The sequence below is a fragment of the Myripristis murdjan genome, chromosome 2 (assembly GCF_902150065.1).
Source record: "Myripristis murdjan chromosome 2, fMyrMur1.1, whole genome shotgun sequence".
In the NCBI taxonomy this organism is placed as follows: domain Eukaryota; kingdom Metazoa; phylum Chordata; class Actinopteri; order Holocentriformes; family Holocentridae; genus Myripristis; species Myripristis murdjan.
The window spans coordinates 5,261,574-5,276,384 of NC_043981.1; the positions used below are offsets into that span (position 1 = coordinate 5,261,574).

Genomic DNA, 14,811 nt, shown 5'->3' on the forward strand with positions numbered 1-14,811 from the left:
TTGGAGGACAAACTAAATTCCCCATTCATAGGGAATTCAAATCCATAGCCCCTTCCTTGATCTGCAATCATGGGGGGTGCATTCATGGCGCTGAGTGGTTTTGATTCTCATCCCTGTGCTATCAAGAATCAAAAACACACAATGTTTTAGTCCAAGCAAACACTCCATCGACTGATTGCACCACTAGAGAGGGAGCATAGAAATGATGGGTGAAAGTGTTGGTCGTAATATAAACCTGAAGATTGTTGGGACACACTTTCAATACAGCTGTCCAATGGATTGATTCATTTCACCATTACAAGCCTTACAAAGCATCGACTCTGAAGAATTGGAGCAAGCAGTTCTTTCTTGCTTTAATTTTTTCACTTGTGTCTAAAAATGCTCTGTCTGACACAGACATAAAAGGAAAGAAGAAAGCACTCAATAGATCGCATACCTCCGCTATGCAGCTTTCAACAGATGCCAATCCCATGTCTTCTGTATTCACCAGAAGTTAATTATACCCAATGCCACATTCCCATATGGCTCTAGAGCGAGTGAAAGGCTTCCCTTCCACATGACTGCCCAGTCCATAAAGTTCAACAGTGCCTCACAACCTGCCACGCCTCCCTTTGGACAAAAACGGTGTGAAAAGTGAGTCAGTTCTTCCTTACCCCATGACCAACCTTTCCTCCAAGTTGCATGTCAGTTCGTTCCTAAGTTTTTGAGATATTTAAACAATCAAACAAAGCCACAGGTAAAGGGAAGACAGCAAAAGCATCACCCCTTGAGGTCGACACCGATATCTGGTATCCACAGCTCCCACCCCGTCATAACGGCCAATACTGACATCGATAAGCATTTTTGTAAGAATCGCAGGTGCAAAACAGGTTCAGCTTTCCAATCCTCCCTCTCCTTGTGTAATTAATAGATTTTAAAACAAGAGGTCATGGTACTCTGTTGCTAGTATTGTAGTGGAAACCTTGTTGAGATAAAGGTCACTAACATGCCAAGTCAACAATCAGCCAATTACCGGCAGTAAAAGCAACACTGGACCAAGATCAATGTTGCTTTTTAAAGCTGATATCAACCAGTGCTGATAGTCTGCTGATAAACTGGTGCATCTTTAAGATAAAGTGTCCCAATGGCATTTTAGATTTTCAGTTTCTAACGTGCATACCTCTTCAGAGCCTCATGAATGATCAACCACCAAAATAAATGCATAAATAAAATAAACATAAATTGGACTTCTGATGGGTATAAAAACAAGGGAAATCACATTTTTCCAGTCAGTGTCGTGTCATTTTTTTTAACAGGTAGTTCCCCTTGTCTGCAGTGATCAATAGCAACCTTATCACAGTTAATACACAGCCTCAGACTTCTCTGCAGCCTGCCTCTAAGTTTTTTTTTTTTTTTCTTTTAGGATTTTATTGATTCACATCACCTTTTCTTCTGCTGTTAAGGGAAGTGTAGCTCAGAGAACAAAGGGGGACATGTCCTCATAGAATACCCTCCTACAGGCCTCCCACATCCTCTGGAAACATTTTTTAGGATTTCACTAATAACTTCCACAGAATATGATTGCTTAGTTATTACTGGTGATTTTAATATTCACATGGACAGTGCATTGAATAGCTGTGAATCCTCCTTCACAATGGACACGTTTGATCTGCGGCAGCATGTGAAAGAGCTTAGCCATTATCAAGGCCACACACTGGACCCACTCATTACTGAAGGTCTTATAGTTTCATTGGTTTCTGTCATTGATGTTGCCCTTGTCTCACCTCTTTTGCTTTTTTCCCAACATAATCATCACACCTAATACTTTCATGCGGATGAAACTGTTAAAAAACTGAAATATGAATGCAAGCACACGTGCAATGTTTATCGAAGCTATGTTGCCAACCCCTAACCTCTCTTCCTGTTCCTTCTCTTCTGCGGATGATTTGCTTGACAATTTGATCTCCAGAGTTGGCAGCATTACAGATTACGTCACATCTTTTAAAGTTACCTATCTATCCACTAAACAAACAGCCCCTTGGGAAAAAATATCTTGTCTTAAAGTGCAGAAAAGAGCATGCAGAGAAGAGAGCATAGAAATGACTTTAAGTGGCTTAAATCTTACCCGCAGGATAGGACCTGCTTTGTTTCCACTGAATGTTGCTGTGACTTGTGGACTTGCTCAAGGTTCCCTCCTTGGCCCTCTTCTTTTTAGCCTGTATATGCTGCCTGTATCGCCTGCCATAACTATGCAGACGACACCCAAATTTATACAGCCCTCTCACTTAGGAATAGGCAATATATCGATATTCTAACAAAATCATGACTAGATGTCATCTGCAATTTTCGATATTGCAGTATTGTCACATTGTAAATTATTGTCTTTTACTTAGTTTCAGAGGCTGCATTACAGCAAATGTAATGGGATCGGGCTGTTCTATCTGTTCTGTTATGTGCCTCTACCAGCTTGGACATCATATCCTCATTACTAATGATTGTTTATCAAAAATCTTATTGTGTAAGCATTTTGTGAAAGCACTGATTGCCATTCCTACAATATTGTCACACTGTTTGTGTCAAGGTATGTGGTCAAAAGTATCATAATATTTGATTTTGTCCATATTGTCCAATACTACTCTCACTTTAGGATTATAGTCCAGTTGAGTTATTACATCAGTTTATTTCCCAAATGAACAACTAAGTGAATCAGTATTTCTGACCATTAAGTGTGGAACAAAACAAAGGTCATGGTATTTGGCAGTAACAGTCACAAGAGACTAAAAGCTACATATCTAAAATCACTGTGTGTCCACCAAAAGCCAAGCCAGGAGCCTGCTATCTTGGATGCCAATCTCAACTTCAACTGCCACATAAACTCCCTGGCCAAATCAGCTTCTATCATTTAAAAAAAAAAAAAAAAAAAAAAAAAAAACGAACTTGGGTCAGAGATCTCATGTCTAGACAGGATCCTGAAACACTCATACATGCTCTTATTTCTTGTAGTCTTGACTATTGTGATGGGCTTTTTGCTCGCTTACATAATAGAATAAAAAAAATATGACCATATCACACCAGTTCTCAGGTCTTGGCGCTGCCTCCCGGTCTCACAAGGCATGGGCTTCAAAGTCGCACCGCTTGTGTACACCGGCTCAGGTCCACAGTACATTTGTGATTTGCTCACACCACAGAAACCCCCAAGAACCCTCAGGTCATCTGGAACAGATTTATTAACAGCCTATAGAGCTCTAACAAAGTGTGGTGAAGCTCAGACCTCAAATAAGCCTCAATCTCGGCCGTCTTTAAATCTCAAGCAAAAACATCTCTCTCCCTGACCTATGATAGCAAGCCCTTTGTATTTCATTTTATTAATTTCCACACCATTTACTGTATTTGTCTATTTTTATGAGTTAAACCTTTATGCGCTTATGTTTAATTTATTATTTGGTCACTATACCACATGTTCTATATGCTGCACTCATTACACTTTTTTTCTTCCATCCTTTGGATGCTGAGCCCATGTTTATTGCTGTGGAATTTTTCTATATTTTATTTATTTATGTGAGGCACTTTGAATCTACTTCTGTATGAACTGTGCAAGTAAAGTAAACTGACTTCTTAGGAAGGAATTGTTTTAGCTTACAAAGCAGGTCAGCCAAAAAGATTTGGTCTTTGTAATGATATTATTAGAAAGCCCTCAGTTGCTCAGTCATGCTTTGCTGTTATTTAACAGCAGTTTTATTACATTGTATTGTGGTTGTATTGGATCCCGAAGCCCATATTTTGTATTGAATTTTATTGTGAGATAAGAGTACTGCCACCATTATTTTGACTGGTGGACAATGTGGTGCAGCGATCATACCTGTCATGTGTGATCACAGGATATAGCTGTAATTGAAATAAAAAGCCTTCAACCTGACAGTAAAGTAGTTTGAAAGATTATTTCCAGCGCCATTCCTTTGTGTGGCTGTCAGCTGACTGACAGGAAGCAGATGGAACGTAACGCAGCACTGATGTGGAAGCGCTCTGTGTTTGACACAAGATAAGGACAGCAAACGTTTTCTCCTGAAAGGGGAAAATGAACCCTGATATCTCAACTGCACTGCCTGTGTGCAGAAAATAAAAGTGTGTCCACCATATTAATGAATGACCATGACTTCTGCCGACCAGATCCACGTGTATTACAACTGAGCAGTGCCCTGGTCTAAGCTGATTAGCATAAGGAGGTTTAACCAGACCCGTCAAGCACAAGGATCTTGACAACAGGAAGTAGGGACGGTCATTGTAGCTGATGAACATAAAAAGACACGACTGGAGCAGAATAAACATGGGTGACATGAGGTGGAAGCTGTGAGGAGTGAAGATTGTCTTCAGGGCTGAAGGGTTTGGTGGCAAACAAGGTCTCATACTTATAACTCTGGTCTTTTGTGGGGGAAAGCTGATTACAGGAATCTTAATCCTGATCACAAAATCCCCTACACCTGAATAAACAGGATATTGTGATATGTTACTACTGTGGCAGGCTGATGCTGAGCCCTGGTACAGTGCAGGTAAGGCCAAGTGCATGTTGAAAAAAACAAAAAAAAAAAACACAGGTTGGGGCCTGCATTACTTCACATACAATATGATGCTTGCACAAGCCCAAAAAAAATATTTCAGTAAGTCACCATGGGACTCATGCTGCATTCACATCAGTCCTATACATTTCATTTCCAAACTCTGAAAACACATTTAGCCTCCTATAGTGGTAATTACAAGAAGGATATATGGGAATTTTTTTTTTTATTTTTTTTTTATGTTATTTCCCGCACTTTGCATCCCAAATTAAGATCAAAATTAGTTATATTGGTGACACTTTACAATAAGAGTACAACAATTAATGTTAGTTAATGCCGTAATAAACATTAAGTAACAGGTAATAAACATTAAGTAACAGCTAACTAACCGTTAACTAATGTGTCTAAGAATCATGTACTAATGCTGTTCATGCTAAGGTATTAATTTATATGTTATTTAAGGGTTACTGCAGATATTATTAACATTAGTAAATGCCATAATAATCATTAACTAAGAGTTAATTAACCATTACGGCATTAACTAACATTAATTGTTGTACTCTTATTGTAAAGTGTTACCGTTAAATTCAAAAGCAAGTAAATGTCTGCTTCAGCAACCACATGGATTTTGTTTTGCAGTATTACCTGAAATGCAATGCTCCTTACCTCAATTTCAATCCGGAAAGTTAGGGCATAAAACATGCACTTATTTAAAATATTGTGGCTTAAAATATTGTTTAAATGACTGAAGCGCTATTGCTTTCACATGGGACTCAATGTCATGATTTTTAAACCGATTCTGTGTCCATCTATATAAGAACTGGGCAAAGTCAGCACAAAATTGAATCCAGCTTATTTTTGGTTTACCTGGTAAAATGGGTGTAACAAGTAGCTACACACAGGCCCTGATTAATGTGCTGCATGTGAGACTTTCAATTCTGGAAATTCTGCAGTAGGTTGTATATTTTGTTTAGCGAGCCCATTATTATGCAGTAAGTTGCATTTTAAGCTCTATGTAGACATTTTTCAGTCAGTATTGTAATGTATTGTGGTGAGAATAGGATTGTGAGGTCCTCCTGAGAACACACACCAGGCCATCTGAAGCCACGTCTCTGTCTTGTCAGAAAACGGATTGTATTGTTGTGTGTGGACATGTCTTAGCGTCCAGCTTTACTGTTGGCATGTACATACTGTTGCCTTGTCTCCATGCAGAGTAGTTAGAACAGGAAATAGTGGGAGTGTTGTCTGTTTCATCTTTGTTCAAAGAAAGGAACTAAATTTTTGGGAATGCACTATTTTGGTAATCTAGTAAAGCCGTGATCTTGTGTGTGCCAGCGCTGACAGAGGGCTGTTCTCAGCAGTGAAGGGACAGGAGATGTGCTTGTGTGTGTTTGTGTTTGTGTGTTGGGGGTGCGATCCCTTGTGATTTGTCCCATGACTAGATGAGGCCGCCGTGCGTCATGATGCTGCTCGATTCCTGTCCTCGAATTCAGACAGCCACAGGCAAACACACTTGGTGACCTTTTTAAAAGCAGCGCTTGCCGCTCACCACGTTGACCTCGAGTACGTTTTCGGTCACATGTCGGGTCCTCTGTCCGGTCCCGGGGTGGTGTGTGCTCAAATGTGTTCTGTGCTTTCAGGTTGATGGAGAGCGTCAGGATGCTGTGGCTGCTGCTCGGTCTGGTTCCCCTGGTCGGCTGCAGCAGAGTCCTGTCCCAGGATGCCTTGTACCTGGAGAGGCAGGGCCATGGTGAGTGAGCATGTGTGTGTGTGTCTATTTGAATCACAATGCACTAGATACATTTACATTTGATGCTTTCACAGGTCTACATTTTTTAAGATAGTTCCTGAGCTGGATTCAGACCCAGGAATTTGGTTACAGGGTATACCTCTTAAACCACCAGGCAGGATTACCTGCATTTTAAATAAATGCTTGTCTTGCATGTGGGTTACCAGGTAAGTAAGCAAGAGGAAGGGCTGAACCATATTGATATTAGGAACTGGAATCCCTGGCTAACTGGCAATACAATATTATCACAATATATTTACCACAATAATGGTGATATCACGATATAGGCTATTCATATGCAATATACTCTAAGATACTCTGATACTCTGTCAAAGAAGAAGAAAAAAACACCATGGAAAGAGCAAAAATAATGAGCAGAATGCAGTTCCAGTTCAAACACCAAATAGTCCAGTAATTTTAGGCCAAAATTGGGGTCAACCTAGGACAAATTGCAAGAGTAGCAAACTCAACTGATTTTGTATCCTCAGTTTGTCCTGAGTGAGGGGAATTAAGTCCCAGGAAATCCCATTGGTGGAAAGTTTTGAAAATCACCTATTTATGACCACATATTACCAAAAAACACTGTTTTTAACACACGGGGGAAAGGGGTTCAAAATTTTACTTTCAGATATCACTATAAAAATTCACAAGTTGATTACACACACAAAGACAAGAAAAAAAATCAATTACAAGTTCTTTGAATTATTCTGTTTACACATGCATATCACACATTATCTGATTTGATATGCGCTAATAAGGAATATCAGGAATAAATGCCAGAACAGATATTTAAACAGTGAATTAAAAGGTTACTATATATACAGTAACCTTTTAATTCACTGTTATGTAGTAACCTTTTAATTCAAGGTTACTATATATATAGTAACCTTTTAATTCACTGTTTAAATGTCTCTTCTATCATTTATTCCTTATATTCATTATTAGCGCATATCAAATCAGATAATGAGTGATATGCATGTGTAAACAGAATAATTCAAAGAACTTGTAATTGATTTTTTTTCTTGTCTTTGTGTGTGCAATCAACTTGTGAATTTTTATAGTGATATCTGAAAGTAAAATTTTGAACCCCTTTCCCCTGTGTGTTAAAAACAGTGTTTTTTTTGGTAATTTGTGGTTATAAATAGGTGATTTTCAAAACTTTCCACCAATGGGATTTCTTGGGACTTTTTTTTGCTCACTCAGGACAAACTCAGGATACAAAATCAGTTGAGTTTGCTTCTCTTGCAATTTGACCTAGGTTTGTTCATAAAATGACTGGACTAAAAAGGCAGGGTACAAATTCACCTCACAGGAACTCAGATGTACATCTGTGCAAATGAAGTTGAAAACTCAAATATCAATGCTTGGCACAAGTGTATTGACAATGTATCACAAGAGGAAGTGTTGCAGTATATTGTATTATCAGTTTATTGTTCCACCCATAATCGGTATTGGCTCGTATCAGCTGTAAACGCCAAAAACAATGCTACCTACCCAGCTTTTCTTCTTCTGTTGTTTTTTTTTCCCCAACAAACCAGGCACATAAATGTCACTCACTGTGCAGCAGGAAAGAGCTACCAGATATTGAGTGTTTGGAACAGACAATGGAAAAGCTTCATGAACTGAATATAGGCTGTCGTGTTGTATCAGTTTAAAACAGAGAGTAGTACAGCAGATAGTTAGATGAAAATGCTGTGGATTATCAGTTGCAGCACTTTAGTCGGACATAGCAGACTGTTAAAGCTTTTGACCGTGCACCCTGCTTTGACTCAAGTCACCCAGTGGTGATTTCCTCTCCAATCCTCAGACTTTTGGGCCAAAGTGAATGAGCCATGAAGTAATTACTTACCATGTCACCACAGAAGCCAGATGTCTGTCTGTCTCCCAGCTCAACAGAGCAGAGAGAGGCACTCAGCTGCCTGTCGTTAGCCTGTTAGCCCGTGTGTGTGACGTCAAACCCAAATAAGTGTTCAGCCACTCCTGAGCGCCGGCCCTCTCTGACTCCTCCAACTACAAAGCTGCAACTGTCCTAAGAGCCCGGCGCCCCGAGCCGAGGTTACATTGTCACGGGTTTGATGCTTCACAAGCGTTATGGTGGAGTGAAAAGATCAACTGCTGTCAGACAGCCAGCTTGGTGTGTGTGTGTGTGTGTGTGTGTGTGTGTGTGTGTGGTGAGGGGCGGCAAAAAGAAGCACATGACGTGGCCCTGTTTTCTTTTTTTTTTCATCTTTTTTTTGTGATGATTCATCTTTCACTTATCAGCCAAACAGCTATTGAAATATTTGGGGGATTATACCCACTTCATCTTTAGTGATCCACCATCCACCCACTTAATATTATACCCTTCTCATTTACTGTAAATGCAGCCCTGGGTTGCAGCTACAGCAGGAAACAAAATCAGTTGTTTGCTTTTGGAGAACCTCCCAGAGTGTCTCTGTTCACCGTCACTGAAGGCCTACAACTTTCTGGAAGCATAAATAAAGCCCCCACGGTCATAATTTTGTCAGGAGGGAGTCAACGCCATGTGTTGCAAATTGTGTATATCTCATTTTGAAAGGAAACACTGGGGCTTTGAAGACTTGCACTTGCCTCACTGCACACAGGAAAAAACAGCCTCCATTTAATAATCTCAGTCCCTTTTTTTCTCTCCAAATGTTAAGCTTTCAAGTTAGTATCGCCCCCTCTTTTTTATTAAAAGGCCACCATGCAGCCCACACTGAACACACAGCAAAAACTGAAGGCAGTAAAAGTGTCAAGATGGAATGAAGTGACATATTGACAAGCACTGCATGCACATAGCAGGACCTCACATATATATAGTATATATACAGTACATGTATTTTTCTAAAATAGTTAAAAAGCCTCTTATTACTGTCATATTGTTTTCCTTTATATTCCTTTTTTATACGATAAAGCCCTGATAGTAAAGGTTATACGAACATTGAGAGATCTTTGTTTCTTTTCATTTTCTCAAGAGCCTGGACCTTTTCTTCTTTCTTTAACTAAAGGGGACTAAGTCATGCATGACCTCCATACCACTGATCTGACCTTATGTTCAAATTCAGACAAATCCGCCTGCATCATCTTTTGTTATTTCACTGGATGTTCACGTAAATATCACAAGAAACTGAATGCAGCAGCTCTATAGCAACCGAGAAACATCAGTTCCCCCTTATAAATTTGTCCTTGTGGCTCAGTTTAAGTTATGCATCTGTTATGTTCTGTGTCAGCCAGATTTCTTCAATTTGGAAATGAGAGCTAGGAGAGCATTCAGGTGTCACAGATGAAGGTGCATACCAATAAACCTAACAGCATGAGAATGCAGGGTTGATTTTTAGCTACGGCGGCCTGTAATTGACAGAATAAATAGATGTGCAGTTTCACATCAGAGATAGGAACTGTAAGCTAGATCATTTGAGCCAACACAGGGGAGGGGGACCATCAGGGGGCATCAAAGGGTCAACAGTAGATGCCAAATACAAATAGTGTACATGATCTTAAAGCAGGGAACCTGAACACTGATATGAGATGCAGCTCAGCACGGTGTGCCAAGTTATTATAGTCATAAAACTGTAATCAACATTGTGTCTTGGTTACATAAGAGTGTATAAGGCTTTGAGCATTATGATGGAAGTACTGCATATGATGGTCATTCCCATGTTCAGTTATGTGTTAAGTTTTTGCAGCAATTTGTGGGTTGATACCAGTTGTTACACAGATTTGGTGATAAATGTAACCATTTTTGATCACCAGAATTCATAATAATGGTTTAAAAAAAATCCTTCCAAAATACCACATTAGGTCACCAAGACCTTGACAAACACCTTGTTTAGGCCCCAGTGTGCAGCAATACACCATTTTAGAATAGGCAAAGATAACACATTTATACTGCATGCAAAAAAAAACAGCAGGGTTTTTGCCCCACACTGCATGGGATTAACATAAGATGGGCATGTCTGCAAAGAGGAGACCTGTAGGTGTCCAAAGAACTTATTTTAATTAGGTATCTGGAGGTCAGAGGCCAAGTGACCCCCATGCTACTATTTCCTTTGCCAAAATGTAGTCTTGTTTCATATGACACCGGTGCCCTCACTCTGGCTCTAAAACTGTACAGCCTATGAGACTTCATGTCGGCTGGCCATCAGAACATGAAGGGGTTAAGTCTTAAGACGTGGTTGTTGTTTATTGGACAGCCCCTGCAGCTTTAGCCTCTGAGCTCCTTACCAGCAAACACAAGAGGCCTTTGTTGTCCTGCATGAATTCCCTAAAGATTACTGCCCTGCTCCGACTGTGCTGCCTTCTTTTGAAGTGCACGTGACCTCTGCTTTTAACTTTTATGATGTGGAATATGGCTCCATGCTGGGGTTGTCATGTTTGGCCACAATAGTGCATGTTGAGAGTATAGTCCATTTTTTTCTAATTTGAAGCTATGAAGTAATTTGAGTTTAATTATTGATTTTTAGTTGCTCAAGGTACCCAGTGTAGTTTTCATTTGGTGTTTACATTCAAAATTTCTCACCAAAACACATTATTTGTGATTAATCAGTGTGCTGAAAGCATTTCCGACCTCAAAAACCCTTTGCAAAGCCTCCTTTTAGAGCGTTTTGAAGGTTGCATTGTTCACATGAAATATATAATCACATAATGGCATGCTGGGAGTTTACATTACATAAACAAAACAAGGACCTGATTTTCCTATGTTGTGCACTGCAGCTTTATTAGTGGCCATAAACTACACTGAGTACCTAAAACACTATACAAAGTGCTTTATCAGTCAATCAATTAATCAATCAGACTATATTTAGAGCAATATAACACTTTTTATACAAACAAATGTAGCACAAAGTGCTTCACACAATAAAACAGGAACATAAGAAAACAGGACCTTAACTAAAATTAATTAAGATTAATTAGAAAAATAAAATAGAAGTTAAAAGGGTTAGTTATCAAAAGACAACAGTAGAAAGTAAATAATATGTAAATAAAAAAAACTTAAGATGGCAAAAAATAAAATAGAGCAAACCCCGTCTTTGAGTCTGCTTTAAAAAATATTCATATTCCTGAAGAGTTCACAGCGACCCAGAAATGTTTGACAACCTGAAATTTCCTTTAATTGGAAGCCTGTAAATTCATTTTTTACTGAACTTACAGGCTTTTTTTTTTTTTTTTTTTTTCATTTTCATCCTGGGCAGGATTGGTTACTTCATCCGCTGCTGTTTTCATGCCCAGATCAGTTTTCCGCTGCTTGTTTCGGTAGCTGTCACAAGACCAGGACTTTGTGACTCCTCTCTGGAGTACACGTGTGGCATGTGTGAGTGAGAGCTGGAGGTTATATAATTGATTGTGTGGGTGTGAGATGGCGGTCATTGGCTGATTGATTGTTGCTCCTGTGTGCACACAGGGGATTAGTTGATGTGCATAGATAGTGAGGTGTTGAATTTCCATTAAATGCAGTCAATAAATAAAGGAAATAAACTACTTTGACTAATGCTTATTTCCTTAATGTGATAGAAATTGTAGCTGATAGACAGTAGTTATTATCTAATCAATGCACATGAGTGGACTTTAAAACTCCTTTTCAAAATCCGCCACTTAAAATTGAAAATACTCAACAGACAAGATGCAAGAAGTGGCTTTTCTCCATCATCTGGGTAAATCTGTTATATTCTTTCTACATGCAGTTGCAAGTGTAACTGCAGTTTGTGTATGTGTAATTTCAGAATTTTCATACAGTGTCCAGTAGCATCACCCTGATGTGATTTCCCACAGATGCGGTTACCGTGGCGGCAAGGCCTCACATCGACCGCTGCCGCTCACCCAACATGGAGGACTTCACCTGCTGGTGGCACCCGCTGGAAAACATGTCCGACCAGGAAGTCACCTACATCCTCACCTACTCCAAAGGGTACGTACCGTGACACAAGGAGGCCCGCGGACCCACAGAGGTCCCGCGTGGGGTTTTAGGGGGCTCTCAGCAGAATGTGGACAGGATAAATGAAAGCGTAAAAAAACCCTAATTGAATTCTGCTGCCACTTTCCAACCCAAATCATTATTTTCCTAACACTGCAGTGCACATGGAATATGTAGCTGGCTGTTCTAAATTTGTATGATTGTTGTTGTTGTTGTAGCTTAAAAAAATGGGTGGTTAACCAGCTGACAGGTTCATGTCATTTTTTTCAGTATAAAAACTAAATTCAAAATGTCAAGTTAATTTGAATTAATTTGTGCTGACAAATCAGAGATCAATGACAACATGACTTCTGAGGCCTATAGTGAACAGTAGGTGATATTTTTCCCCTAGGATGGTGAAGTCATAATCTTTTTGACTCTACAGCTTTTCCCTAATCTTAGCCATAACCAGCTTATGCCTAACCCTGACCTTGACCTTAACCTAACTCTATTTTAACTCTTACCGCAACCAGTAAACGTAACCTCAAATGACTTTGCCATCCTAGGAAAAAATGGTGGATAGTAGTTGTTGCATTCATCTTGCACACTCCCTGTCGTGCTACGGCGGGTGGTTAACTGCACATTAAGGTCGACTGCTTTTCTAGTCAGTTTTCTGTGTTTACAGCAACCTGCTTTTGGAAACAAATCCACCTTATCACTCTGATGACTTTTGCTGATGTCACTGAATTGATTCATACTCACACCACACCCACTTATTATGTTGTAGCTGGTATTTTTTTTCATGCAGCCAACTGTCCTCTGGACCTCTGGACCTTCATCACTACATAAGTCCTGATTGCTTGGAATGTGGTGACGCAACTGCAAAACCTTTGGAAGAATGACTCTGTACATTTATATTAAGCTTCTACCAATAGACCTACGCTGTACACAAGCATTTGGTTACTTTTCTACCAAATACCACATGTATGTGACACTGAAAGGCAAAAAGTAATATAAATGTGTTTGAAACTGTGAATGATACTCTACCAGGTTTCACATGCAGCAACATATCCATTTTGCTCAGCAGTTACAAACAAGTAAAAGCTTTTCCAGCCTCGGATTATACATAAAGCTGCTCTAGCTGCAGCATGCATCAACCTTTATCTTTGCAGTGCAGTCAGTCCGTTTGAGAAGGAGTTTCAAAAGACGAAAACATAAATGACACCACTTTGTCCAAGGCATTGTGCTCCTTTTCATATGTGGGAATCATGAGAGATAAATACTGGAATCCTTTTCCAATCCTTTGTTTTATCATCAAAACCTCCTGGCGTTCAGTCATTCAAACCCCATTCATGTAAGAACCGTTGTACCCAGCCTCCAATGCTGCAGTTTAGCATGAGGCTTTTAAATCAAATACTCAGTTCCTCGACTGAGCGTGTGTTTGATCAGATAAACGCCAGCCTGGCCATGTGGCATCACAGAGCTCACGATAAAATGCTCACAGTAATTGGGACAAATTGGATTGTAGCTTTGACTGGGTCCAACTTGCCGTATCACCACTCAGAGCTTATTGATCATCTCGTTTTGTCTCGTGGTGGTTTGTGTTTAAACTGTAGAGGTTAGTGTGTTGGTTAGATGACAGACTGCAAGTGCACTTCTTGGAATTTGTGGTGGAAAAATCAAAGTAGCTATGATTTAACAACAAAAATTGACAGACTTTAGTCAACCAAGCATACTTTGAGAAAAGTGTCTGTTTACTTGCTGGCATAGAGGTCATGTGTGAATGGCAGCTGGTGTCAAAATGCTGGCAGATCAGTTATGCCAGTTTTACAGCTCAAGAAATATCACTGTCCTAGTAACTTTGACGACCATGTACCTGAACATTTCAGGATGCAAAACTCTGCATAACACTGATTCCCGCTGTAAAAGCCAGACCATCTGATTGGCATGGCGATGTCCATATATAGAAAAAAAAGAAACCACTATACGCTGCAGAGTTTTGACGAAGGATTGGAAACAGTTTTGAACTGGATGCACGTGGAAATACGAAGGTCATCGGCATAGAGATTATGCAAATTCAGATACGGTGAATGGTTAGCCATATCAATCATGCACTGTGAGGCCGGATCTCCTGCTCTCCATAGCAAATTAATAGGATCTGTTGACTTCACATATGCCAACTTATCCAGTGTGTCTGCGCCATTATTGTATAGCCTCTTTCACACATGCACTGGACATGACAAGGTATGCTGATGTTAACCGGAGGAGTTGTATGTGAACACACACAGAAATATATTCACAGATTTGAACCTAACTCACAAGTGAGACGTTGTTAAAACACAAACAATGCCATTTTCTTGCTGTAGGAAGGCAGACAACGGGCTACAAGCTAGTTTTCACCAAAATGAGTTGTCTTTCAAGCTGGACAATTAACACTGTTCTCTATGTACAGCCGACTATGAGTATCCGCAGACAAGTCCAAAAAGTGCAACACCGAGAACAGATATTACAAAAATATTCAATAACACTCTTACACAGTGCAGTGACCCCAGTATTTCCTGTGGGTGTGAACAGTTCCAACACAGACACTTGTTTTGTGC

At 39.7% G+C, this 14,811-nt stretch overlaps 1 protein-coding gene across 1 annotated transcript in view; it reads left to right on the top strand.

Moving 5' to 3' along the window:
- The window catches only part of crfa4 (cytokine receptor family, class I receptor 4), a 49,339-nt gene that overhangs the window by 15,195 nt on the left and 19,333 nt on the right, over nucleotides 1-14,811 (top strand). The window contains exons 2-3 of the mRNA XM_030071696.1: nucleotides 6,173-6,282; nucleotides 12,091-12,226. Coding sequence (XP_029927556.1) covers nucleotides 6,177-6,282; nucleotides 12,091-12,226 — 242 coding nt within the window. The 5' untranslated portion in view covers nucleotides 6,173-6,176. The remainder of the gene's footprint in view (nucleotides 1-6,172; nucleotides 6,283-12,090; nucleotides 12,227-14,811) is intronic.